This window comes from Cygnus olor, chromosome 3 (genome assembly GCF_009769625.2).
Source record: "Cygnus olor isolate bCygOlo1 chromosome 3, bCygOlo1.pri.v2, whole genome shotgun sequence".
Taxonomy (NCBI): Eukaryota; Metazoa; Chordata; class Aves; order Anseriformes; family Anatidae; genus Cygnus; species Cygnus olor.
The window spans coordinates 48,333,413-48,360,185 of NC_049171.1; the positions used below are offsets into that span (position 1 = coordinate 48,333,413).

The 26,773-nt window shown below is 35.0% G+C and overlaps 1 protein-coding gene across 2 annotated transcripts in view; it reads left to right on the plus strand.

The window, feature by feature from the left end:
- AFG1L (AFG1 like ATPase) overlaps window positions 1-26,773 on the plus strand; it is a 66,062-nt gene that overhangs the window by 13,144 nt on the left and 26,145 nt on the right. The window contains exons 3-7 of one of the 2 annotated variants that reach the window (XM_040550967.1): window positions 2,423-2,474; window positions 3,092-3,193; window positions 4,455-4,585; window positions 10,712-10,811; window positions 13,411-13,469. In XM_040550967.1, coding sequence (XP_040406901.1) covers window positions 2,423-2,474; window positions 3,092-3,193; window positions 4,455-4,585; window positions 10,712-10,811; window positions 13,411-13,469 — 444 coding nt within the window. The remainder of the gene's footprint in view (window positions 1-2,422; window positions 2,475-3,091; window positions 3,194-4,454; window positions 4,586-10,711; window positions 10,812-13,410; window positions 13,470-26,773) is intronic. The other variant, XM_040550968.1, reaches the window with a different exon arrangement.

Sequence of the window (26,773 nt, forward strand, 5' to 3'; positions counted from 1 at the left end):
CCATTTCCAGGCTTCAGGAGATGCATGAGAATCATTAACTTAAAAAAAAAAAAAAAAAAAGTCAATTTTAGGATCATGTAGAATAGCTTGAAACCTGTAGGAGGTCTGGGTTTCAGAATTAGAAATCAACTGATAGAGTTTATATATGTACATATTGTATTCTTTAATAAGAAAAAGTACAGTTGATTGGAAAATATATCTATCTAAAATTGCTCTAAAGTTTTAGTGTTCTACAATACCTGACAGGATTGAGAAAATGAGCACCCTAAGTGGTAATAGTGTCACTTCTGTCAGAAGTATACAGAAGATAATTTTACTTGAAAATAAAATCTTTCCTACAAATGTCTTTAAATTGCTCAGAGATGATTTGCTTTTAGAGTTTATCAGCTTCAGCAAATGTATTCAGATCTGCCACAATATCCCACTTCCTTTTTTTTTTTTAAGGAATCAGATACCACTTTACAATTGTCACCTTCACAAAAAATAGTACTTTTTTCTACTTTAAATCAACCAGGAATTGATTTAGACTTTAAGGAGTCCAAGCCATTTTATTTGGTTCCTTTAGCCAAAAACCAAACCAAAATCCTTTACTGCAGCATTTTTCTAGAAATGGTAAGTATTGGAGTGAGAATAAAACATACTTAAAAAGGAAAACTTTAAGATTATTAAATGTAATTAATAAATATATTACAATTTTAAAAAGGGTATAAAAATATAGGCATTACTACTTGTTCTAGTCATATAGTCTTTACAAAAACAGGTAAAGCAGTGCTGTAAGCACTGATTTATTTTCTGAGTCTTAGGAAAAGCTGCATATCTCATACTCATACTGTCTTTTTATGTAATAAATTTTATGGTACTATTTTACTTTGTTAAAATGCATGTTATTAATCTCAAAATAAAGAAATTTTTATGTGTCTGATACACAGCAAACAAAGGAGAAATGGAAAAAATCTGAGAATTAGTTTCAATGAGTGCAAGCTCTTAAAAAGTGTACACAGAAATATGTACGTCAATTAAATTGTCTTGCTATGCTTTCAAAGCTCTAGCAAGTAGCTGCAGCCATGTCTATTAATGGAACTGTTTCAGAACATCTGAAACCCTGTTCAGCCACAGATTGATGATACACATTTTTGATTATCTATTAATGTAGCTCTAAATTAGATCTGTAAGTGGGTCTTATATAAGAGTTATTCTTGCATGTTTTCTGAATAAACTGGTTCTGTAGACCTGAGATATTATCCATCTATCTTTGGTCATGTATTTTCTTCCATATTTAATTAGTGTTTTGCTACTGACTCCCTCATTTCTTTAACATGGTGCTGTATTTTGAAAAGCGCTTTAGATTCAAGTTGTTTAGCAATTATCCGGCTCCAAATGATACTACAGGGTTGTAATTTTAATTTTCCTTTGTTTTGGCTCAGCTCATATAACTCTGAAAGTGGAACACTTTAAAATAACCTTATACTCTTGTGTGATGATTTTGTGGATGTCAGTTCTGTTTCATGAATTTGATGAGATTTTTTTTAAGACTTTACAATTTTTTAGAAACTGTTTCTTTATAGAGTTTTACTTGGAAGTGTCTATGCATATGACCGTCGTCCTAGGGTGGGAGAGGAAGACTGTTTCAAATTGGAGTATTGAGTCTATTGCAGATATTTCCATAAAAATACGTATATAGTAAAACAGAATAAATAATCAGCTGTCATAACATATGTCCGGAGTAATGTTAAGAGGTTAAAACTTCTTAACCAGTACTAATTAAGATAAAACTCAGTTGAGAAAATGTTTATTAAAATGCGTAATTTGAACACAACCTTTAATTTGTGTGTGTATAAATGCCAATTTAAAACGATATATTTTAACTGTGTATCCATTGGTTTAAATCATGTTTAGAACAGATAATTCTGCATTTAAGATTCAAAGTAGAGAGAAAGGGGACCTAGAATATTTTCTGTCTTTGCCATGTTGATTTTCTAAATTCTAAATGTTTATATCTTAAGTAAAGCTGGTATATACAACATACATCTGCAATTCCTGTGGTAGTGCTTTATTTTATATCCTTTTTTCTGAGCTTGTTTGAGGGAAGAAGGTTTATTTTGATCATGAAGTATTGGGAAACATTTAATCATTTTTCTGTGTGTTCTAGTTACTAAAAAAATGGACTAGGGATGGAGATATTTTCACAATGATGTAAAAAAAAACCAATAGCGTGTGTATTTGCCTTTTTTTAACAAAATTCACAGAAATATAACATTAGATTGCTTACCAATTCTGAGCTAATAATTTATTCAAGGTTATACTTTGCTGGCTATTCCTACTCAGGTAGTTAAATGTAGCTACTTGATTACTTTATCACAGTTATGTGCTTGCTTTCATTGTGCACCATGTTTGTATTTATTCTTCTTTTCTTGATTTGCAGCTCTTTGCAAAAAACAAACCTCCAAAAGGTCTTTATGTCTATGGAGATGTTGGTAAGTTTCAGCTGCATCAATTCCAATGGAATTTTATCTAAATGTGTGTTCATCCAAATTCTGAAGTATCTAAAAAGTTGAAAATTATGTAGCATTATTACTTTAATTATTTTTCCAAGATTATTTTTCTTCCAGAATATGATGTTAATTAACCCAATTACACCTTAGAAGATCGGAAGCTGTTTAATTAGCCTACACCACCTTGTATACATTTTTTCAGTGTTACCTACTCACTAATATTTAAGAATGCAATTTAAGAATTTGAAAAGCAACTTGGGGGGGAGTGGATCAGGGAGAGAACGTGTACGTTCTAATTACAACAATGTAGAGTAAAAAAGCTTTTCAAGTGAAAATGTTGTTTTCTGGATGCCTATGGAGCCATTTGTGCAACCTTTCAGTCAACGTTGTATAGATCAAAATGGAACAGTAACAAAGCAGTATTTTTGTGTTTTTGAACATGAAATAAAACCTTTCTTCCTCAACAGTCTGGCTTTGTACTTATTTTGTGGAAGAGTATAGTTTCATTAGTTCAAAGCTAATGAACAATCATTATTGTAATCAGTACATACTGTTCTTAAATTAACTACCCGTTGGGTGTGTTTTTTTTTTATTTGAAGGTACAGGGAAGACAATGGTGATGGACATGTTCTATTCTCATTTAGAAGTAGAAAGGAAAAAGAGAGTCCATTTTCATGGCTTCATGCTAGATGTGCATCAGAGTAAGTGCAGATACTGGTATTTACAACAATTTTATGAACTATGGTAACTATGAAAAAGCCTGTCTCATCTTCGAATGTGTAGTATACAATGTAATTTTATTTAAGTTTCTAAGAAAAAAAAGAAATAAACTAGAGGATTTTAGCAGTGTTTGCCATACTGGAGTAGATATTAATTGCATACTATTTCTCAAGTATCTTCTCAAATGTTTTGTACACCAGATTGTATAGAAAATTGCATGTATGTTTAGGATTAAATCCTTATCTAGATATTCTTCAGTTACTGGTTAGCTTACATGCAGTCTGAGGAAGGCAGCTGCTGAAAATGAATGATAAAACAAAGTAATGTGATGCTGTCACTCAAAAGGACAGATAAGTGTAAATGCTACATCATAGTTTTTTTCTGTGATGGATCATGATTCAGAGACAACTAAATCAGTGAAGATGAATACTGTGAAATTGTTAGTGAATAATGCTACAATTTACAAGTATTGTGACAGCTGCCTTTTTCTTGGAAGGCTTTCATTGGCATAAACAACTTCTGCCCCTTTTACTGCCCTTGTTTTTTTATCACCATTGGGGCATTGTTGAGATTTTCTGTTTCTTGTCACTAGTGCTCTACTTCATTAAATTTTAACAAAGCTGGCTTCTTACTTTGACTTTAGTTTGCCAAATGTTTTTTGTAGGCTGATGGAATGCAATCTATGGCATTAAAGTATGTAAGTAATAACTTTATATCAGCATCATCTAGTTTACATTGTAAAATATAACTGCATTAACTTTGAGTTTTTTTTAACTAAATGCATTCTAAGTATACCTCCAGAGCATGCGATGCACAGAGCTCTGCCACTCATTTGTAAACACTGAAAGGATTTTTTTTATACTCACAAGATGATTAGGCCAGAAAATGCCAAATTATGAAGTGAAACTGAAGCTAAGGTCATGAACTGGAGCAAAATAAACTGTAATTTATATCAGTTTTAAGAATAAGCTATAGGCGTTTGATATTAGTATTCAGGGGTTCTATGATTTTTATTTTTCATGTTTCTTAGCAAGAATGTAGAAATCACAATCTCTGTGATTTTAGTAGTTGCCTGGATGTGGTTGAAAACAATGGTTTTGCCCTCTTGAAGTTAGAAGAAATTTGAAGTTTTTTTCTTTTAACCGCATTGGGTTGCTTTTTATTAGATAGTTAAATAACTTTGTTTTCCATATTTTACAAAAGTATGAGAAATACTTATTCTCTTACATCTTATCAACTTAGGAATACATCGCCTTAAGCAGAGCTTGCCAAAAAGAAAGCCAGGACTTATGGCCAAATCATATGACCCTATTGCACCAGTAGCAGAGGAAATAAGCGAAGAGGCTTCTCTCTTATGTTTTGATGAATTTCAGGTAAGAAATCAGAGGTTACTCCTTGGCTTTTAAGGGAAACTTCATGACGTTACTATTAATCTTAAAAATATGATATTTGTTACTACTTGTATAGTATTTGAATTACTGGCCAGAAGTGAACTATGGAAGTTCAAGCGCAGAAGTGATTTCACGGTTCTGAAGATGGTGTTAATTTTTTCTTTTTCCAGGATAGAATATACAAGTTACCTCTGTAGTTACTGCTCACACTAGTGGGTAATAATTAATGTTTAGGCTTATAAGTGCTTCAGGACAGGAGTTGTCATCTTAAAATGAGTCTGTACAGTGCCAGGACAGTAGTCACCTCATACATGGTTGGCATGCCTGGTCAGTCTTTACTGTGGTTCATATAGAGGAACAAAATGGTCTCACTGCAATTAAGGACATGGAAATAACGTATTAATTTCAATCTAAATTCTTTCGTAGAGTTACTGGAGACTTTGGAGTGTCAGTGTCAAATTTCATCAGTGTGATGTACATTTTAGGAAACTTCTGTTGAATTAAATGTGAAAACTAAAAATGAAGTGATAAAATGGTCTTTGCCCAAACTAGCTTGGTTGATTCATTTGTTTTACGTGGCTTGTGAATTTTGTTTTAAGGACGTCACAAATTTAATCACAGAGTTGCTTTATAATTTTTTTTTCTTCTGAGAGCAGGAGGTATACTAAGCAGCTCGATTAGCTGAGATTTTGAATTCCAAGAGAAACTGCCGGGGAAGAGGAGAACAGATCTGTGTCGTTTCTCAAATCATCACCAGTAGAAGAATCATCTATTGACTGTAAATTTTCTGCATTATGCTCTTAAATTAGCATATAACTGAAATGGATAGAGCAATTTTGATCTCCTAGCTACTATTTATAGCCTACGCACAAAAGAAGATAACTAGTTTATGATCAGCTCCCATGAAGAGGATTTTTTTTCAGCTTGTTAAGTAGTAGGTGTTTTTGGTTTTAAGTTACTTCTGCATTTTGCAGCAAAGGATAATCCTTTGACGTGTGGTTTCAGAATGTGTGGGGTCATTGCAATTTCGTTTGAAAATGTTTAATAAAAAGTTGTATTTGAGTTATATTTTGCAGTGTTTCAGTGTGTTAAAAGAATGTTTTCCTGATCCACTTCTCAATTATGAGCATCAAATGTATTTTATCAGAATACTTTCTCTAAAATAAGTTGACTTTCTCAGAACCAATTCAAATCATTATGCCAGAATTTATTGACCAAAAACTGCAGATTGTGGATTGGTTTTGATCTTTGCTTTTGGCTTTGCTTGTTTAGAGTAAAACTTGTAACAACAAAGTTTAAGAATAGGTAAATTCTAACTGCAGTTCTCATGGGTTTCTCATAATAAAAAAAAAAGGCGATTTTGAATGCTGTGTAGGTGTACATACAGTTGGACATATGTGGAGGTATGTCTGCCTGTACCGGTCACTATATGTGATACCTGGTGCTACCAGTTCAAGTAGGAGGCAGGTATATATATGTCTATTGAACGTGCCTTTCTTTCCTCTTGTAAAAGACTGGTCTTTTCAAGCTGTTTTATTCACAGACAAGATCATTATCTTTGTCTTCTATTTGTTTTAATGTCAATCTTTTTTTCTGTCATCTGAAAAAAAATGGAGCTGTACAAGTCTTAAAATTTCTTTAATATGGAATGGTTTGTACTTTTTTTTCTATCACTTGTCAACAACCTTTGTGTATTCTAGTTGTGTGCTTGCATATGTGAACTCACTCATGGATTGAACAGAGCACGGTTTGACTTTTGATGGTGCAGGTTTTCTTCAGCTTTGAATACAGTGCTTTTTTTCTGATTTCAGACGCTGGCTGCTGTTTGATCACTTAAGATGTGTTTTAGCTAGTAAATAGGAATGCTGGGCTTCCAAAGCTCACAGTACAAAGTCAAAATACGCAGAGAGTTGTATTAACACCATAAAGAAATGGGAAGGTTTGGGGTGGGACAGGAAGAGATTTACTGTCATGACAAAAAATGTTTGAATGGTTCATAGAGGCATCTTTGCTAACAGTAGTACAGTTTATTAGTGTAAATATGTGATTTTCTGTATAAATATCCACTGCTTTCATATACTGATGTTGCTGTGTTTGCATATTGTCTGTCATCCGTAACACATTTTAAAGAGACTCTGGTAATTCTAGTGTCCAGATTGATTGCCTGCTCCCCCTGCTGACTTGCTTGAGGTACAGCAACCACTTTAGTTGTAAAAATCACCTTGTATAGAATACTTCTGTTGGTGGGTCACAGTTGGGAAAATAAGCGTAAGAAATACGCATCGAAATGTATTTCCAAGACTCTGCATTCTTACGTGATTTTTAATGAAAGTATTTGTTCTTGATGTACCAATGGTCTACATTCACAGATTTCTGAGTAGCTGGTTTTTTTTTGGCTGACCTTCTGTAGCATGAAATGCTAGGAAGGCTTGGCCTGCTGAAGAGGAGGAGGCCCAGTTTTCAGAGAGTTTGTGGAAGGCACTGAATTTGGAATAAGAAACCTTCTGCTTAAATACTCAAAGTAGCTGGAAGAGCAGTTCAGAGTGACAAACCTAACACTGATAATCCAACTCAGGACTTTATTTGATTTTCAGTTGATTTTCCCAGTGAAACTAACGGCCCGATTTCACTACAACAAATTTATTTATATTTGAAGAATTGCTAGATTAAAATAAAACTGGAAAGAGCTGAAAGGTCCGATCATACGCTGTTCTGACTTGCAGACAAAGCTACTGTCTATTTTGATAGGTGGGAAGTCAAGTTGAGTCTGTAAATTCCTTGACAAAACACTTGTGCTTTGAGGAAATATCAGGAATGCTATTGAGATTTGCTGGAACACATCAGGTTTCTTTCAAATACCTGTTGGAAGTAAAAGGAGCATAAGCTGTATTTACGTAAAGATCAGACACAGACAAGTGATTCTGTAACAGTGACAGCAAAAAGTAATGTTAGTGCTCATATTTCAGATGAAACGAAATGTAGAAGTTCAAAAGACAAAAAAAAGTACTGCTGAGGTTTCGAATTCCTCTTTGACAGTGGGCTAAAGAAAACAGAAGTACGCTGAAGTGAGTCATGTTGCCTAGAGAAACCTCAAACAAATGGAGAGTTGTTTGACAAAATGACTTATACAAATATTTCAGGATGCCATGAGGTGTTCCAAAATCATTGTATTTAACAAAAAAAAAGTCCTAAAATGTTACTTTTTGCAAATACTGTGTGATAGCCAGCACGTTAGAGATGACATGAAGCTTCTGAGCTTGTCCATGCCGAAGCTGTTGTTGTATCAGCATTTACCTGAGGTGCACGCTCTCAGGTTAAAACATTGCTTCTTGTTATTGATCTGTGTCACACCGTGTACTATAAATGTTAGTCCTTTTTTTTAAAACCACAGAAGTCTTGAACTATTCTAAAAATGTGTGCTTATTTAAAACAACAGAATTAAATTAACCCATTAGTAATTATAATTTTCATGTTTCAGAACATAGAGGTTGGCTAATATAATGAGAGTAGTCATTGTTTAGTGATCAAATAACTCTACACAGGTAATTAGAAGCTCTAATTTTGCCATGCAACTGTAAGCTATGGTAGTTGGTATTGGTAAGGAAAACAGAATCTGCACTTCTTGGTATGCTGAATGATGATACAGTATGTACCATCAGTACCACTTAGACTTTAACCAAACTACAATTTAGGGAGTTTTTACTAACCTACATGCTATTAAAAGCCTCTAATAAAAACTAGGCTCTTATTTTTGTGCTAATACTAATTACTGATAATACGTGCTTGTGTTTGTCATTCATTACATGGAACTGTACCAATCAGTGGATGACTGAGTCTCAGGCACTTATACATGTAAATTAACTATTACTGATGTGTTTTTATATGTTTTTTTTCTTGATGTGAGCTGTAGTGAAAAGCTGCACTAGGTCATAAAAATCTTTTCTCTTAAATGCTAATGAAATATATCTATTCTCTCCATTAGCAGGCTCTCCCTACTGGTAATTTGTAGCCTTTGCTTTTGTTCCTTCCTGTAATGAATTCTGGATATAGTAAAAGATATGAGAAATGACAGTGCTTTAGTTACTGTCTTCTAGTTGCTTTATCTGGTAGAATTCTTCTCTTCCCAAAGCTCTGTTAGGTCAAGAGAGCTTAAATTTGCATTCCAGTTCTTCAAATGGCTCTTGCCTTTTGACAGACATTTCAGGAGTTAATTTTTTATTTGTAATGCAGTGAAAACATCAGAATTGAGCATCAAATAGCAGTTCGCATTAATAAGAGAATTTTATTCATTGTTTTCTTTCATTCAAGCGCTAACATTGTTTCAGCCTTTGTTTCCTAAAGGTAGTGTCTTAGTTTTTTTAACACAAGATTGTAAAAAAATAAAAATAGAAATTAAAAAAAGCCACGACAAAATCATGGATTTAAAAACTTGTATCATGAAGCAAACCTAATAGCCAAGAAATTCAGTTATCCCTAAAATGCACATACATATTGATTTCTTGTATGCAGTATTCTTAAATACAACCTGGAAAGTTCCTAAACTTTAGTATCCAGAAGAAATATACTAGCACTAGGAGGGTGCATAAGCACCTATATCAGACATATAGTACAATAGTGAATCATTGTGCTCTTTAGAGTTTAGTGATCAGAGATGCATAAATCTGGAGTGTGTTACTGATCACATAAAACAGTTTGTTTTTAAAAAAGAAAGAAAATCCATATTAATGTATTTTATAGAACAAAATAGAAGACATCTTTGGGAGAATGAAACTGGTATTTACTTACGGTTCAGTAGGAACTTCATCGCTTCCAGTCTAGCTGTGAGAAATGTAACCTGTGTTTTCCTCTGTCTAATGTAAAATTACTTTATTTTGCTACTTAGAAAGGTCTTTTAGAAATGGGGGAGGAGGGGATCAGAATAAAAAAAATATTAAAGTGGTTGGAGTCTTTCCATAGCTTGCATTACCATCACAACATACACATCTAAACTGGCAAAAAATAGCAATCCATCAATCTGTTGTGTCATGAATGCATCTAACTCTCAGGATGCCACCACTTTTTCATTTCCTCAGAACTGGGGTCTTTGGTAAGCCAAAATGCAACAAGTGTCTATATAATAATCAAGGAGAATGCAAGAGAAACAAGAGTTTAATGATAGTAAAGGTGATTTACTTATTAGGACCACTGATCTTAGCTGGTGAATTCCTGCAAAATATGAATTGCTCTTGTAACAATGCTTTTCTTCCATTCAGACAAACTTATTAATTTTTATTTGTACAGAGTGCTTTCTGGTTTGCTTTCCTTTTATTTCTTGGTACTGTAAAGCAAGTTAGTTAAGCTAAACTTAGATATTTAAAGAAATTTTACTTTATTGCTTATTGTTCAGCCTCTTTATTTCAGTATCGTTTGTCCCACCCCTTTTTATTTTTTGTTAGTGTTTTGTGCCTGAAGGTTAGAAGAGGCTGACTGTGCTGGAAGTGACTGCCGTGCCTTTTGATTATTCATGGACAGTAATAGAAGGCACTTAAAAAGAACAATGAAATTGCTTATTTTTGTGATGGGCCATCTGTTGAATTGTTTTTTGCAACAATCACACAATAGTATCTATGTCATATCATTCTATTTTCAACAGCAGCTGATTATGTATAGTTGGCTACTTGTCTTTATTTCTGAAGTCCCATGACCATTTAAATTCACCTCTGCAAACCTTTGCCTCAAAGGTAATAGAAATGTAAAACAGCCGGTGTGTATTTCCTTTCTGTCTTCTGTTTTTTTCATGTGGTTTCCAATTAATTAGGCCTCTTAAATGTTTAGATCTGTTTTCTGTGTCTCCCACCTGTAGTTTTTATAATAGAAGTTAACATGGAATCATTTAGCAATTGGTAAAGATATGGTGGAGTTCTATAATAAAGAGCGGGCAAGTTTTGAAAGACTGTGGTACATTCACTGCTTATTAATTATCCCTTTTATTTTTTCTCACCAAGCAATAATTAGAATCTTTCTCCATGGCTTTCGCTAACAAGCATTTTTCCTAGCTATAAAGCCACTTGCAGATCTATTGCAGCAGAAGCTGAAAGCAAGATAAAACAAATGTGTTGTCTTCTACAGGTCACTGACATTGCTGATGCCATGATTCTGAAGCAGCTTTTTGAAAACTTGTTCCAAAATGGGGTTGTCGTTGTGGCAACATCTAACAGGCCACCAGAAGGTAAAAACAAATATGTTACTAGTATTACCCAAATGCAATTAATCTCAGTATCTTACAAAACCATTTTATAAGAATTATTTATTTAATACTAATAAACTCACTAGCCTTCAAGAATCTGAGATGCTCCAATTCGTCCCCCGCTTTCTTGTGTTCTTAAGGAAGAAATATTTTTCACTAAGTCTTATTCCTTTCTTATCTCTAAATACACGTTTCTCCCCCCTTTCTTTACCTTTCTGTAGTTTCTGATCTTCTATACTCTCTCCAAACCGGTGGGAGGGAATTTGGGAACAGAGGTGCTGAGGGTACTTTTAACTGAGCAATAATTATAATTTTCTGCACATGAGAACTTTTGTTGTAGTGTAGTCTTAGTAGTTAGCATAATGCATGATTTTTATGCAACTTCTATGACACTTCAGATTAATTTAAAATGTTTGCAAAAAATACTAAAGAGTTACAGTATTAACTACCAGTGAATTTCTCTAATTAGGTAAAAGAGAATCACTGAAGAGTTGCAATGCATTTTTTATCTTAAAAAAGACAAGAAAGCACTCAAATGTTTTTTCTAAAAGGTGAAATAATTTCCTGTTGGTTTATTTTCCTTTTTTTGAGCAAACAAGATGAAATCAGAACTAAGATAGCTGGGTGAACCGCAGATGAACTCGACAATGGTGCCTCATTCACTTGGGATCCATCCATGTGTTTGTTGAACCACTGCTCTTTAGAGTTCAGGAGTGATTCTTACAACTTGCTATTGCATCCCACTTCTTAACTCGTCAATTTATGGCAATTTTTGTTATGTGCCTGTTTTTTTATACATGCTAAGTCATGGTATAAACCTGAAAGACAGTCACTTCTACTAGCTACCCAACAGAGAACATCAAGAAAGGTGTCTCCAGAACTGAACAATGTTGCAATCCAGACACTGGTCACTGCCTCTTGTTTTTTTTTTTTCTTTTCCCTCCCCCTTCTCACTATTCCTGCATGGTTATGGTCTGTCTGAAATACTTCCACAGAGAAGTGTTAGATTAATGCAGTGTATTTTATCAAGGTTTAAGATTGAATTCATAAGTTCTCCTTTTGTGGTTACAAAGGAGAAAAAAGTATCTTTTCCATTAGAGAGCAGATGCACTCAGCTGTTGACAATTTGTGATATGCTTAATCATGTTAAACTTCAACCTCAGGGGAGCAAGAGGGAGAAATACTGAGGTATAGTGTATGAATAACGGCTTTTTTTCACCACCAAAATTACTGTTTTTTCCTTATCCTAACAAAACAGACATAATTAAAACAAACAAAAATCCAAAACTATAAAACCTCAGGCTTATTAACTAGAAGAACTAACAGAAGTCACTTTATGGTAATGGTACATGTTCACAAACTTTTCTGAGTAAATATGCAATTGATTGCTGTTTAAACAAATGTTTACCTGTTTTGATTGTAGGATTATGGAGAATATGTGGCTTCATACAACTTGGTTCATAATTAGCGTACAGAATAACCTTCACTGATAATTTTCCTAAATGCTTCTGTGTAGATATCCTGGTGGTTTCTCACGTAATCTGACTTCCATCCAGCGGTATCTGCTAGTAGAGCATGAAAGCTTTAGCCTTGTAGCCTTTAGGCATTATGGTGAATATAGGTGTTAATAACCTGGCGTGGTCTTGGATGGGGATTTTGGTGGAAGGTGTTACCACCTCCACCAGGTGTGGTGGTAGCCAGGTGTCTGTATTCTCTTGGTTATTTCTCCTGTTAGCAGTAGCTGCTATGCTGCCTTTTTATAGGGCTTCCAAATAGTAATGGAGTAAAGCAGCACATCATACAATCTAAGTGGTAATATTTTCAATGAAGAAGTCATTAGTTTATGAATATGTTAGGCAGTTGGATGGTTTCTGGAGAAGAGAACTTTATATAAATTGTAGAGATAAATAAGACAACATCGCTTTGCAGTTGGTTTTTATTAATTTGTATTTTCTCTGAGTGCAGATCTATGTGCCTAATATACTATTCTTTTTTTTTTTGGTACTCAGTTGTATTTTGAACAACTTTGCATAAAGGTGTTTTTTTTCCCTCCTTTAGATGGATCTCCTTGCTTTGGAAAAAGTGTGTACCTGGTAGAATTGCTAGAGGATAAAGTGTACTAAAGTTGATTAAAAATGACACCAACTTCGTAAAAATTGCTTATTTTTAATTGAAGCTGTTTTTTCCCTTCTACCAAATACTTGTAACTTAACAGTTGCATAGTTTTGGCCTTATGATTATACCAGTTTACACCCAGCATTACAAATCCTTTTTATATCTTTTTTTTAAACAGGCACGGGCCTTATTTCTTCTGCTAAAATCAGTTATATATCATTAGAGATTTATCATCTTTCACTTCCTGCCTTTTCCAGACTTTCTCAGGATGTTCCTTCCTTTCTTCCTTAAGAATGTAATGACTTTTCATACAGCAAGAGAACAGAAATCAATTTCATCGCTTCTTTTTCCACTTCTGTTCCTTATCTCTCTAGCAATACAGAGTTTTATTTGCCAGACTAAAATACAAGGTGATATTGGTATTAAGACGAAGTAGCAAAACTGGTACTGATTTTCTTTCTTTCAGATCTCTATAAAAATGGTCTTCAGAGAGCTAATTTTGTACCATTCATTGCTGTGCTGAAGGTAAGGAGAATCACTTGTTAAATGCTTTCTGATTTTGCCTTCTCTATTAACAATAAACTCAATTTGTACAGGATTACTTTGATACTAGTTTCCAGATAAGATGTATATGCTTTAACCACTTGGGGTGAAAATAATTGAAGGTGAGGCAAAAAAGGAACTCTTCCTTACTAGAGTTGACATGTCTTGAAAGCTGGGCACTTAGTATGACAAAGTTAACTTTTTGACTAAAGTAGCAGAATTAGTTTGTTTGGATAGGACTCTCTATCTGCTGCGTATATGCCACATGACATAGTATTCCTGTAACAGTGATGCTGTGTTGTACTTGTGGACATCTTAAATTTATTATGCTATAAAAACTTGGTATTCCTCTGGTGTAAAGAAATCAGTTGTGTATGTACCCTTTAATCAGCTTGTTTCTGTGTCTGTGTATTTTTTTCCCCTCATGTAAGTGGCTTTCTGAGGCTTTGTGCCATGGCCAACAAGTAGAAGTTCAGAAGCAAGCTCCCCGGAGTCTTCAGGTTGTGGTGTGGCAGGTGTGAGTTGCCTCATTTAGATGAAAAAATGGAGTATTCTTTTTAAATGTGAATAATATGATCAGTGTTTGTTTTGCTATTAAAAAGAGCCTATGCTGAACTGATGCTTTAAGTTCTGGGCAAGTTGCAGATACTTTTTAATTCCCAAACTCTAACTGTATTGTTATGTTATTGAAGGCTTGCAATAGCATTGTCAGCATAAACGCATGAATAAGGTGAACTATATCAATATCTAAGAAGAAAGATAAGGTAGAAGTTTAGGTCAGGTTTGGATTAGTGAGAAGATATTTGGATCTGCAGAACAGATGCATTGGTTGGATGTTTCTGCTAAGGTGGTCAGTAGTGAAGAAAGTAACAGTGCTTCAGACTTTCAGTGGGGCTTGTTGGAATCGAGAGGTTGCTTCATTGCCTAAGCATCTTTGAAAATCCTACCGAATGTTGACATTTGAGCAGTTACCAGGTTCCAAAGTTAATGTGTCATTGACATTGACAATCCTGTATCTCAGAGTGGCTGTGTATAATGTCAGGGAGGTTACCACTGAAAGTGATTCCTATCTGGATGGCTTTAGAAAAGTAAGAAACATTAAAACAAATCAACAACTCTATACACTTCAGATTCGCGAAAAGGGTTTATTCTGTAGCTGACCAATAGATCCTGATCACAGAACATTTTCAACAATAGTAGTTTGATATGCATTTGCTTTGTGAAATGTCGTATTATGCTCAGTCAGCATCTATGGCAAATCTTTCTTTTCCTTGTTGTTAGCCAGTATCTTCTATGTATTTTTCCTTGTTGGATCTTAGTTTTCTTCCTTGATGAACGCAAAGCTCATTTGTTTCACTGATGGTCAGATGTGATAAATATCTATCATGCTTATTTGGAGCTTGCTTTTTTTTCCTCCTTGTGGCTAATGGATGAAAAAAGTAAAATGCACTTTACACATACAGAATGTCTGTGTAAATTATTATATGTGTGTAATTTTTAGGAAGGGCTTTGTGGATAGAATACTGACAAAAGCCCTAACGATTGGTGGATGGGTTTAGAGTTGCAATTGAGGATGGAATATTGTGAAAAGAAACAAGTAGCACAACTCAGACTAGAGATGCATGAACATTACCATAATAATGAATGAAGGGAGAAATGAGGTTGCACTTAATATTCTATTCACAAGGACCTTTCTAAAATTCCCGATTACTTCTTGCTGTTGTTTTTTTTTTACCCCTACATCTTTGTGTGTTAGCGCAGCTCTACATATATCTACCTTTAACATCAGTTCAATAAATATTACCAAAATAACACTATTCTTTCCCAAAACATAATGCCTGAAAAGCAGATCAGATGAGGCTTATCAACAACTGTTCCTCTGACCTTAGATGGAAAGTAGAAGGGTAGGGGCAAGGTATAATAATAATAAATAAAAATGTAGATTTGTACTTCAACACATCAGAAGTAGGCATTGAAAACAAACAAACAAATTGAACGCATTTTAAAGTAAGATTTTAACAAATGACCTTTACATTACAGTTCAGAATTACATGTGTGGCTTTAGGAAATGGAAAGATAGTATTTTTCTGTTACATTCTCATGCAAAACCCTAGAAAATATCATGTTTTATGGCTGCAAACGTTTGATTTGTTATCTTCTGTACTTTCACCCCATTCTAAACCATGTGTGTCTTGTGTTAGTGTCCTTATAATCTAACCTGTTTTGTGGAAATGGCTTTGACCACTTGAACTAACTTCTGTCTTAGCTTTCTCTGGATTCAGAACCTCCTGCCATGCTTTTGCTCGATGTTTGGACGTGGTATTTTTTGTTGCTCTTTGCTTCTTTCAGAAGTTCTCTTTTATGATCATAAATCTTAAAATAAGGCTTTTGCACTAAAAGTAATTCAACGCAGGAGCTTTGAATTCCTTTAAATAGTCTTACGAAGACAGGATGACTGGAAGATATCAACAGTACGTTTCTGTGAAGAGCTACTTCACTTGAAATAGCACAGATTTCAGGCTGTTTTTATTCTTTGTAAATGGAGTGAATAGCTCCTAGATAACCTGACAACTTAAGCAAAAATCTCTCCCTATTTTTATATGATAGAGAAACAGCTTGTCTTAGATGTAGAATTACCTATGTTTGTCTTTTGTTGTTGTTGTTTTATTTTTGTTATTTAGATTACATAATTCCAGTATCTGTGTTTGAGTCCCTGTTTTTTGCAAAGACGATTATAAACCAATTTCTGTGGAATAAGCACAAAGGAGAAACAGTGGTCAAGGGAAAATGTAGTTATCTTGCAAAATTCGTCTGTGTTGCCTTTCTAGATAGATGGTAGACTACTGGGGATGAGTGACTGCTGAATGCCTGTGGTGGGAGGTGCAATTGTTAAGTTATATTTTTTTAGGACCAGGTAAAAGCTGCAGATACTACAGCCTGTATCTGTAATTGGACGGATGGTTCCCTGTCCAATCTAAACTTCTCCTAGTGTTCTGATTTTTTCAAGATCTTATGTAGCTAAAGACCTAATTTTTCAGCAGTTCTTTCATCCTGTAACACAGTCATAGTTCTCGTGAATAGGGAAACACTCTCAGTTGACTCGTTTGTTGCTATGGCTAAAATTTTAGGACAGAATATTCTTTATAGAAGGGCTTAGTTTCTGCAGCAGAAACAGAGTGCTTCTTCAGTCTGTGCAATTTCATAAAAATACAGCTTTTCAGAGATAAGTATTAGGAAGGAAAATCTTTTAATTCTATAATTGCAATTAGATTCAGTCCCTTCTGATTGAGCTTTTAATCTTGCAGCGTCTCTTACAGAGAATTTTGAAGTGCATGAAACTCCTAAGTGATTTTTCACAAAGGCAGTTCTTGACAAGAAAACCATACTTATTGGTCACAGTTAGTTTGTTCAAATGCTTAGAGCAGAAATGCTCCCCAAGTTAATAGTCCAAATCAATATGAAAATATGAAAACTTTATCAACGTTTTTAAGCTAGTGTACAAATAAAGCTATGCATCTCTAGCAATTTGGTGTAAGATCTGAAGTCATTCTCTTAGAAAAAAAAAAGAGAAAGCACACAATTTACTGGTTTGGCAGTAATTTGTCAATAGTTGAACTTTTGCAGATAATTAAGATTTTTTTTTACATTATTTAGTGAAAATATTTACATTAATCCTTCACTGTTCTGGAATCCTAATTCAGTGGCTGGATCAGTGTTTAATTCTTCAGGCAAACAGGGAGGAAAGCTTCTCAAATAGTTTGTGTATAAACTAAAACTTACACTAGTATTTTTTGCTTTTCCAAGGACTTCTTGGAGCCATGAAGTTTTAAAATGTCAAGCCAAGTCAAAATACCAAATAAGTAACTTCAGCGTTTTGTCAGAATTTTTTTCTGTAATAGACCTGAAATATCACAAAGTCCTAACTCAAAATCAGGAGGTTTTAGGGGGTTTTATTAGCCTGCATATACCTTTAAAAGATACAGATTTATAATAATAATATAAAAAATCTGTCTTTGGTTACCTGTATATTGCTTTAACTAAAGATAAAGAATCAATCAACCAGAAGTCTGTTTTCAGTAGGACGTGAAGTTACTGTAAGCTTACTATAATGAACTTTCCTTTTTTTTTCTGCTGCTGCTAGGGACCAAATCATTATTTCTTTTCAAACTGTTTGGTTAATGTGACTCTTAACAGTAAGCACTGCAAGCACCTTTTAAACAGAAAGTAGTATATTGATATGCTGTGTTCTGTTTGCTGTTTTTCTCAAATATGGTTAACGATTATTTATTGACGTCACTACCCACTCTGGTCAGTTTTAAATAAAATATACAGTTTCTTCCAAAGCAATAAATGGAAGGATTTAAAAGTATTTTAAATTTTCAGAAACTTATTTTGAATAGGTGAAAATATTTAAAACATTTTGAACTGTCCCTAAGGAAACTTGCAGGAGTTAGTTTTGTACAAAGGCATTTAGTAGATATAAAATTTCTTTGATTGTGCATTCAGCTTTTGTCCAACCACCTGTGTTAGAAATACAGGGATTTGTTGATTGGCGGATCTGCCTATTTCCCCCAAAAAAAACCAGTCATCTCATTGATGAAATTGATTTGTCAGTTTGTTCCATTCTAATGGTGTGATAGCCCAGCAGCTTTCAGTATGTTGAATAGTTAAAACCTGCTTTTGAGGTCAGTGTCAGCCACTCTGACCCCTGTGAACTGTCACCTGAGTCAGAATTGCTGGGATTAATCCTTTGATATTGTGATGGCTTCGCCTATCAATTGACTTTTTCATTACTGAAGATGTTAGGCCTTTTGTTTCCCTTCTTAGTATGTAACCAAGCAAACTCCTAAGTAGAAGGAGCATTTGTTCTTGTTCTCTCTCTCTCTCTTCGCAAGTAATAGAAGCATTCATCTTTTGTGAAGTGTACCTAATTAAACATATAAAAATAGAAAATATAGCATGATTGCAAGTATTTTCGTGCTGAACATCACTGTCATTTATGGGTAATTTGTGTGACAAATTTGTAAGGCTTAACTAACAAAATGTTGTATTTTGAAAGCAAGGTGACAGATTAGAAGTTATCAGCGCTTTCTGCATACAGCCTTCAGAGTTTGTATGTTTTAAATGTAAACGTGAGGGTTTCTTGAATTATCTAGTGTAAAGCACTTCACTGCTACAGTATTTTTATAATGTGCCTATTGCTTTAGTGTGTTCTGCAAATGTTGAGCTGTTCAGTTTGTTTACTTTACATGACTGTCTTAAATGTGTGCACGCACGAAATCTAGACAGTTTATTTAGATGCTGACCGAACCTTTTTCTAAGGATAAAACATTTCTTATTGTAGCTCGGTGCTAGGCTCCCTGCCTCCTCGCTTCCTTTAATTGTTGTTATTTGCCAAGCTCTTGCTTGGTTAGTTTGCTCTTTGATTAAAATCAGTAAACCAAAGTATATCGTAGATATGGAATAGTTGATTCCTGCTGTATCAGGGTAAATTAGTCTAATTACACGTGGCAGTTTTATTTGCTTGTGATGTAATGTGAAATGAGGTCCTGCCTCCCCTCCAAAAAAAAAAAAAAAGCCCGAGCCAATTAATAAAGCTTTTAAGCTCTTTGTCACAGGCCACCGTGGAGGTCTGCAGAGAAGAAGTTTAATCCAATAAACATTTCATTTAGATCATGAAAAGAAAGCATGAGGAGAAGCTCCTACAAGAGAGGGTGTTACCAGCAATTCTAGCCATGAAGAGATGTGAGGAATTTGCCAAATTAACCAAGAGGCCTTCATATTTAACACATAAATGTGTCAAAACTAATAATAGAATAATTTAATTTGAGTTGAACCTTATATTGTTAAAATTCTAAGAAGCCACAACTGTTTTCTTCAAAGACTTCGCTGTTGAGCTGGATGGACAGGGCAAGAGGAGGTTGTGAGAAACCCAGATAGCAAATAACACTGGCCGAAGCTGGTGGAAAAAAAAAAAAAAAAGGAATAGATAATTAGGTGTAATTAGCGTGTTTGAATTGTTGTCTCCCTGCCCTTGGCTTGAATAAATTTCAGAGAAAAAAAACCCTAGTGGCGAAAATGCTTTGATGTAAGAAGAGTCATTGTGGTTTGGCAGCATAAAGGCAGTGTTTTATACTTCTTGCATAATGGTCGTGATACAGAAAGAGTGAATGGACTCTACACCCCCCAGTCTGCTTTACAGCAAGGACTTTTGGATTCTCTTGAAACAAAATGCATCAGAAGTTTTCAGTTGTTGGTAATGAGGTAGTAGACCTCATCGGAGCTAAGCGTAAGCCATCTTTAGCCTTTGTTTAGATCTTTAATCGCATTTTTTTCTTATTCTGAGAAATTGAGTTTTGTAAATCAATACTACTCTTTTTTTTTTCCCTGCCTGCCAACAGTTCTGGCAGGAGCAAAGGCTAATACTGGGAAAAGAAATACAAATCAAACGTTAAAAAGAAAAACAACAGTAAAAAAAAAAAAGAAATCTAGACAAATAACTTCAGGGTAAAATTTCAATGAAGTACACACATGGAGGTGAATTTGACCCTTAGCTTATGAAACATAATGTTACAAACTCAGAGGGAACTTTTGGCTTTGTGTTTTTCGCAGAACGGCATGACTTGTTTATTAGCAGATTGAAAGTTACACTCAGTTTGGTTCTTTAGCAGAACAGAATTTTATACAGTAATTTCTTTAATTTATCCTTACTCTGCAAGGACAATTTTTTTTTTTCTGAGCAATGTGAAACGGAGAGAGCTGCTCAGTGTAATACTTCATGCAAGTCTACTTTTTGCCATTCTTCTTTTCCCTGACTGGAAAAAGGAGAGACTACTTGTCTCCTACTCAACACTGCCACATCTGTACCTCCTGAATTCTTGTACTTTTGTCTGAATATCTGAAATACTATTCACCTAACAATGCATTTTAAGAGTCTCTGTCCTTATTCATGCACCATTATTTTACAAGTTAATTGTCTATTTTTCTTCTTCTTAGGGGGTAGCTGATTTATAGATAGATGTTAAAATAAGTTATTGAAAAGTCGTACAATGGATCTTATGTTTCTTGTGGTAGCAAGAATAGTGAGGTTTCTTAGTTGGTGAAGTTTTGAGGGCTGTAATGTAAACTTGTGCAACTTTCACTGAATAAATTTCATCTCAATACTATCTCTGCCGAACTCTTAGTTTAAGGTTTGATGTGTTCTTGTCAAAAGTGTAAGATGTTTTGAAAATCGTATTTGACTTCCTAGAGCTTTGTACTCTGTCCTTTTAAAAATAGTTCAAATAAAATGTTTGTGTTCTGGAGTTAACCTAAGCATGATTAGTTGCATCGACAGTGTATAGTATACTTGGATGGCATTTTGAAATTGTTCCTCAATTTTTTTTGCAGCATTTAAAATTGGAACAAGCATGATGTGTCTAAGGCTATTGTAGCAATTTCCCGTGTTTCGTTATTGCAGGTAATGAAGAATATGGGAAAAAGACTAAAAAATAAATAAAAAAATTAACCCCTTAAAGCACTGCACTATTTTTATAGAGCAAGTAGGCTTTTGTACTTGAAGTTGATTTGATCTGTGAAAGGCAACACCTGAATATCATGCAAGACTAAGTAATTATGCCTGATTGTAGGTTTTTTTTTTTTCAGGTATAGGTCACAGGAAATTCAGTTAGGGTGTAGAGAATGTACAAAGCTAAGAAATATGCAGATTTTCTGTTGTAAGATTGTGTAAAAATTATTTACAGTTAATACTTGCATAAAGGTTAGAAAGGTTGATGAAGTGATATTTAGTTTTGCTTTACTATTCACTGCGTGTCAGAATGTAATTATGACTGATTCATGAAACTGTCTTAGCAATGAACCATCTTTATTAAAATGCTGATCAAGACAAGAGCTGACAGTAATAAAGAATAGAACATTTTAGTCTTGTTGCTTTTGAATGATTGCTAATTACCCCAGAGGTCATGTATAGTGCTTATGAGGATTCATTGACATTTTCTTTGAAGTCTACTGTTTCAACAACATGTGAACAGGAAGACAAAAACTGTATGCATACCCAACAATGCTCAGACCAAGTTTTTATCCCTCACAAAATACCTGACGATTCTCTTTCTCCTTCTCCCAAGTGCATCTCACTCCCATGAATCTGTATAGCAGAAAGTTAGGCGTCTTGCAAAATATATTTAATTTCAACAAGGCCAATTTTAAGCAGGGATAAAGCAAGTGTTGAAGGTCCTTCGTCTGTACTGTGCTTGCTTGTAACTACCGGCTGGTTTCCTTGAGGAGCTGAGCCTGAAGAAGGAAACACTGCACATATTTCTTGTGCTTCTCTCAGCAGACTGTGGACAGAAGGTAGGCTCCATCTGGCGTCCAGCCCATCTCCTGAGGCTCAGTCAGACCAGTTTCATCTTCCGAAACGTGCTGGTGATTGCCACTTGCTGATAACTTTGAGGCTAGGCCAAAGTTAAAGCCTACAGTGTGTCCTGTAGGCCCGAGAACATGTATTTCATGACACACTGCATTTTGGCTTAAGATGATTCTTGTTTCACCAGAGTTATGAATCACTTGAGAAAATGCGTGTTGTAATGCTATCCTTTGGATGGAGGAAACCTTTTTCTTGAAATGACTTAAAGAATTTTAAGAACAAACAAACAAAATCCTAGTGGATAATTTGGCACTAGATGGAGTCAATTAACAGAACAAATGGGTAATTGTCGTGAGCTTTGTTTACCTGAGGAACTCTTCCTCTGTTGCTGGCTGGGGCTCTCATGGTGTCTACGTGTTGTGTGATGTGAGATTTTTCTCTTTTTGGATGGATGTACATGTATGGGAAGAATGATTGCCAATGAACAATTGCGTTATTTTCTGGTTTGATGGGGGGAAGGAATATTGGTGACCTTCTGTATTGTTAATGGAGACCGAATCAGCAGGACAGGTAGGGGGTGGTTGGTGTTTTTTTTCCTGGATAGAAGCTAATATAAAGAATTAGATGCTGAGGATGCCTTTGAAAAGGGATGATATCTACATGGAAGTTATGATTTGTTTGTTCAGAAAGAGTGGTTAGAGGTTGCGCTTCTCAGTTAGTCGTGATGGAAGACCTCTGGAAAGGCTGAGGAAGTTCAGCAGGTGTGGAAATAGTGGAAATAGATTCATCCCAAGATGAATCACTCTTAAGCCTCTGTCCCCCTACAGCTTCCGTGGAGGTCCTCAGATAGGGTTTGTCTGATCCTGTGGGTCAGCAGGACAATGCGTATGCTTTTGTATGTTTTTTGTGCCGTTAAAACTCAGAGAAAAGAATGATGATTGTGTTGACTTACAGTGGTCTTAAATAAAATTGAGAGATTTCATAGAGTCATAGGGTGGTTGGGGTTGGAACGGACCTTAAAGCCCATCCAATTCCAACCCCCCGCCATAGGCAGGGACACCTCCCACCAGAGCAGGCTGCCCAAAGCCCCATCCAGCCTGGCCTCGAACACCTCCAGGGACGGGGCATCCACAGCTTCTCTGGGCAGCCTGTGCCAGTGCATATTTGCTCAGCTGCATCATCAAGGGTTTTGAGCTGATCACAATATTTTAGTTGACAGGTATACCTTGTATTTAGTACAGCATCCTTCACGGACCCAAAGGCCATTTACTGGCATTTCAGATTTTTATTTTTGTGGTGCATGGGAAACGAACATGGTAACTTGCAGGTTATTCATCTAACTTTGACTGTCTTTTGAAATTTTCTGAAAAATTTGTTCCGTACTTAAGAATATATCTTGTCACGTATTTTAATTTCTGGAGTAGTTTAAGCATTTTAATAGCTACTATTCAGGAATGCAGCAATAGAGACGTTAGAGGTGCTTACAGGAAGAAAAATGTATTCATATTAGTCTGTCTTTAATAACTTCACACGCAAAGTCTAATTTTATCTATTGTATCTGAAGATAGTCATTTTAGGTGTTCTGTCTCAAGTTGAGCCTCGAGGCTTTGTCTTCTTTCCTTCTGGAGTAAAAAGTTTTTCTGCCACTACAGTGGAAATGAGCGCATGATCATGTTGTATTTTTAACTTACTAATTGCGTTCTCAATTTTGTAATTGTATTTGTTCTTTGTATACATAAATACATAAATGACTTCAAAATAAATTGTATGACTAATTAATTTTATGCATTTGAATTGAATAGGGTAAGTCAGACTTGAAATATCTCAGTGGAATAGAAAATCTGTTGGAAACTGAAAATGGTTCTACAGGAAGAGACTAGATGAACTGTAGCTTTGATTTTAAGTATTTATTTCAAAAGAAAAGTAGAAATTTAGCCCAAGTAAATGAAATTTGTAATTTTAATTCTCCATCTTAAAAAAAAAAAAAAAAGTAAACCAATAATTACAGTTGTGGCTTTGACAATTAAGTACTAACAATCTGAGGATGCTGGTTAGTTCTTTGACTGTTGATTAGGATTCCATGGTGGTGATTAATGAGTGTGAGGATGCAATCACATCTGTAGGGTTTAATCAGTTCAGTGCTGGAGAAGTTAGTCCGAAGATGGAGGGAGAAACCAGAACTTCTATATGTAATGCTATCAGGGTTTTTTCCATGCTACAGGAAAATTAAGGGTACAAAGTAGAGACGCCTACCATTTTTATTTATTTATTTTAAATGAGAATTTGCAGGGGAGTATAGTGTTGTTGGCACCTATGAAGGGGCGAGAAAATGCATCATGGCACTCACATGTGTCCTCTATGACATTCAGTAATTCATTCGTATAGTTGTGAGCAGTATTTGTTTCTCCATGCTGTGCAACCATGTATTTTTATTTTTGCAGTTTTTATTTTTGCAGTTCTGATATTTAAAGTTTTTAAATTGGAAGAATATGATGTTTTTAGCATGTTCCACTTTCTTGTTACATGTTTTGATTATAATGCTGTCTTTTTAACTTTTAAAGCATTGACAAATATAAATGTTTTGCCCTGTGTGCTCCCGTGCAACAGATAAGTGAACGTTTACAAGTACAGAAACAAAGAACCTGGGTGGCTAGCGTTGTCTACAAAGGAAACCCCAAAAGGAAAAACTTTCAGATCTCTGCTCTGTTCATAGCTTCTTCGTGACCTTTTTGACTCTGGCTTTGAGTGAAGGGTGACCAAGTGCTGAGCCCCCCTTTAGAACAATCTCTACCATTGCATTCTCAACCTGGATGAAAAATGCTGCTGTTACTGCCTGGTGGCATGGGCAATCCTCCTATAACAGCCCTGTAGCTTACTGGTGCTGTTACCACACCCTTTCTGTAGCGTACAAGCAGTCTGTGGAAATAGCATCGCCCGCACCAGTGCTCATTTGTGTGCTGTTTTGTTGGCATCCATTTCTTTCACGTTATCATTTAATGATTGGTTGCTTTGTTCTTGTTTGAGTTTTGTTGTTGGTACTTTCCGGTAGTACCACCTATGGATTCGTGCTGTACTGCCATCCATTCTCATAAGGAGAATGTTATTCCTATCCTACAAAGCTAACAACAGCAGTCACGCTTTAAAGGAACGTTTTCTGGAACATGTTTCTATACAGTTTTTAATATTTTGTTTTAATGACGGGCATTAAAACCTACCATTTAACATGTATAGTAAATACACATATTGTACGTATATTTACATAATATACACAATAATTGTGAGTGAGCTTTGAAATGTTTCACTAAAAATAATTAATTGCAAGCAGCGGTAGATATTTATTTGCATGAACTTACAGAAGGGTTAGGAAGTTCTTGTGTTTTTTTGTTTATGTAGAACATGGATTGGTAGACAGTGGTTGGAGTACATTGCTGAACAGAGCAGCAGTCTGGATGGGGGTAAGGGCAAGGGGGAGAAGAAACTGGCTTGGAGGTCCAAGTCAGTGGTTCTGGAGACCGAATCTTTAGCATAATTTTACTTGTTACTATGTAAAATATAAAGCAAGATTTGAAAGAGAATGCTAGTTTGAAAAATGGAAGACAAAACTGTATTTGAAAGACAGGACAAAATTACAACGACCACTACCCCAAATACATATATATATTTATTTATCTAAGACTATACAAAGAGTAAGACAGTAAAATGCTAAACACTTTCAATTTTTCAAAAGTTCCAGTTAACAGCCCCCTACATCTATGTTTATACCAGGTGTTACAGGAAACTGTTGTGTATTAGAATTGTGTTTTTTCACCTTGTTTGTTTTGTTAATTTGACCTAGGCCTCCTAAGAAACCAAAAAATCAGTAGGACTGTAATAACTATATTTTTTTATATCTCTGAACTAAATTCTGCTGTTGCTTTTCTGGATGAAAGGTATATACATAGCCCAGAATATCTAGCAAGTATCTTCCAAATACACTATGTAATGTTACATCACATTAGAATCAATTGTATACCTACAATAACGTGCTACAAGGTTTATAGGCAAAAATAATATATTTAATTTAGGCAACTGCTTGTAGCTTAAAATACAGCCCAAAATCATAATAAGCTTTTAAGCGTACAAGCTCTCCTTAACTAGTGTCGCTAATGATAGTGTTTTTTCCTGAATATTGATAATACTAATTATTTTGAATAATGAGAAAAGGGAAGAAAGACAGAAGAAATACGTCTACTTTACAGCTATATCAATAGCATTTACGTCTGCAGTTCTTACCTCCAGAGCTCATTCACTATAATGTTACATCACCAGTGATAAAAGACTGACCGCATTTGAAGAGCGTGAAGCTTGGAAGCAGAAGGCAAGTAGACTGAAATATACTGTAGCACTGAGTGCTGATATGTATTTCAGCAAGCCTTAGTGGCCTGTGCAGCTTTTCCCAATGTTGCTCTGTATTCGAGCATGCAGAATGTCTGCCTTACACAGCAGTCATTAGCAGCTGAGCTGCAAACACCACTGTAAATATCAGCACAATAAATTTATAACAGCTGTAAAAAAAAGGTGCACTTTTTTCTTCAGGCATACTAAACCACGCCATGCTCTTAAGTATATGTTCTTAAGTATACGTTCTGTATTCACTCTTCATTCTGTATGCAGCACAACACCCTGAAGGAGTGGTACGGTTTGAAAACCTGCCTTGAAGGCCAAAGAGATGAGGCTGAATTCATACAAAAATTGCTATCTGTTGTTTCCAGGAAGAAAAAGTGTTAAACAGCATTGCTAAATTAAACAACATTGCTAAATATCAGAGTATCTAAAGTTATTCTAAATAATCACCTACATCCTACATTCTGTAGTAGTATTTAATTCCTGATAACATGAAAAAGATAGTACTTGAGTTAATCTAGTACTTTGGAAAAATAAAGTG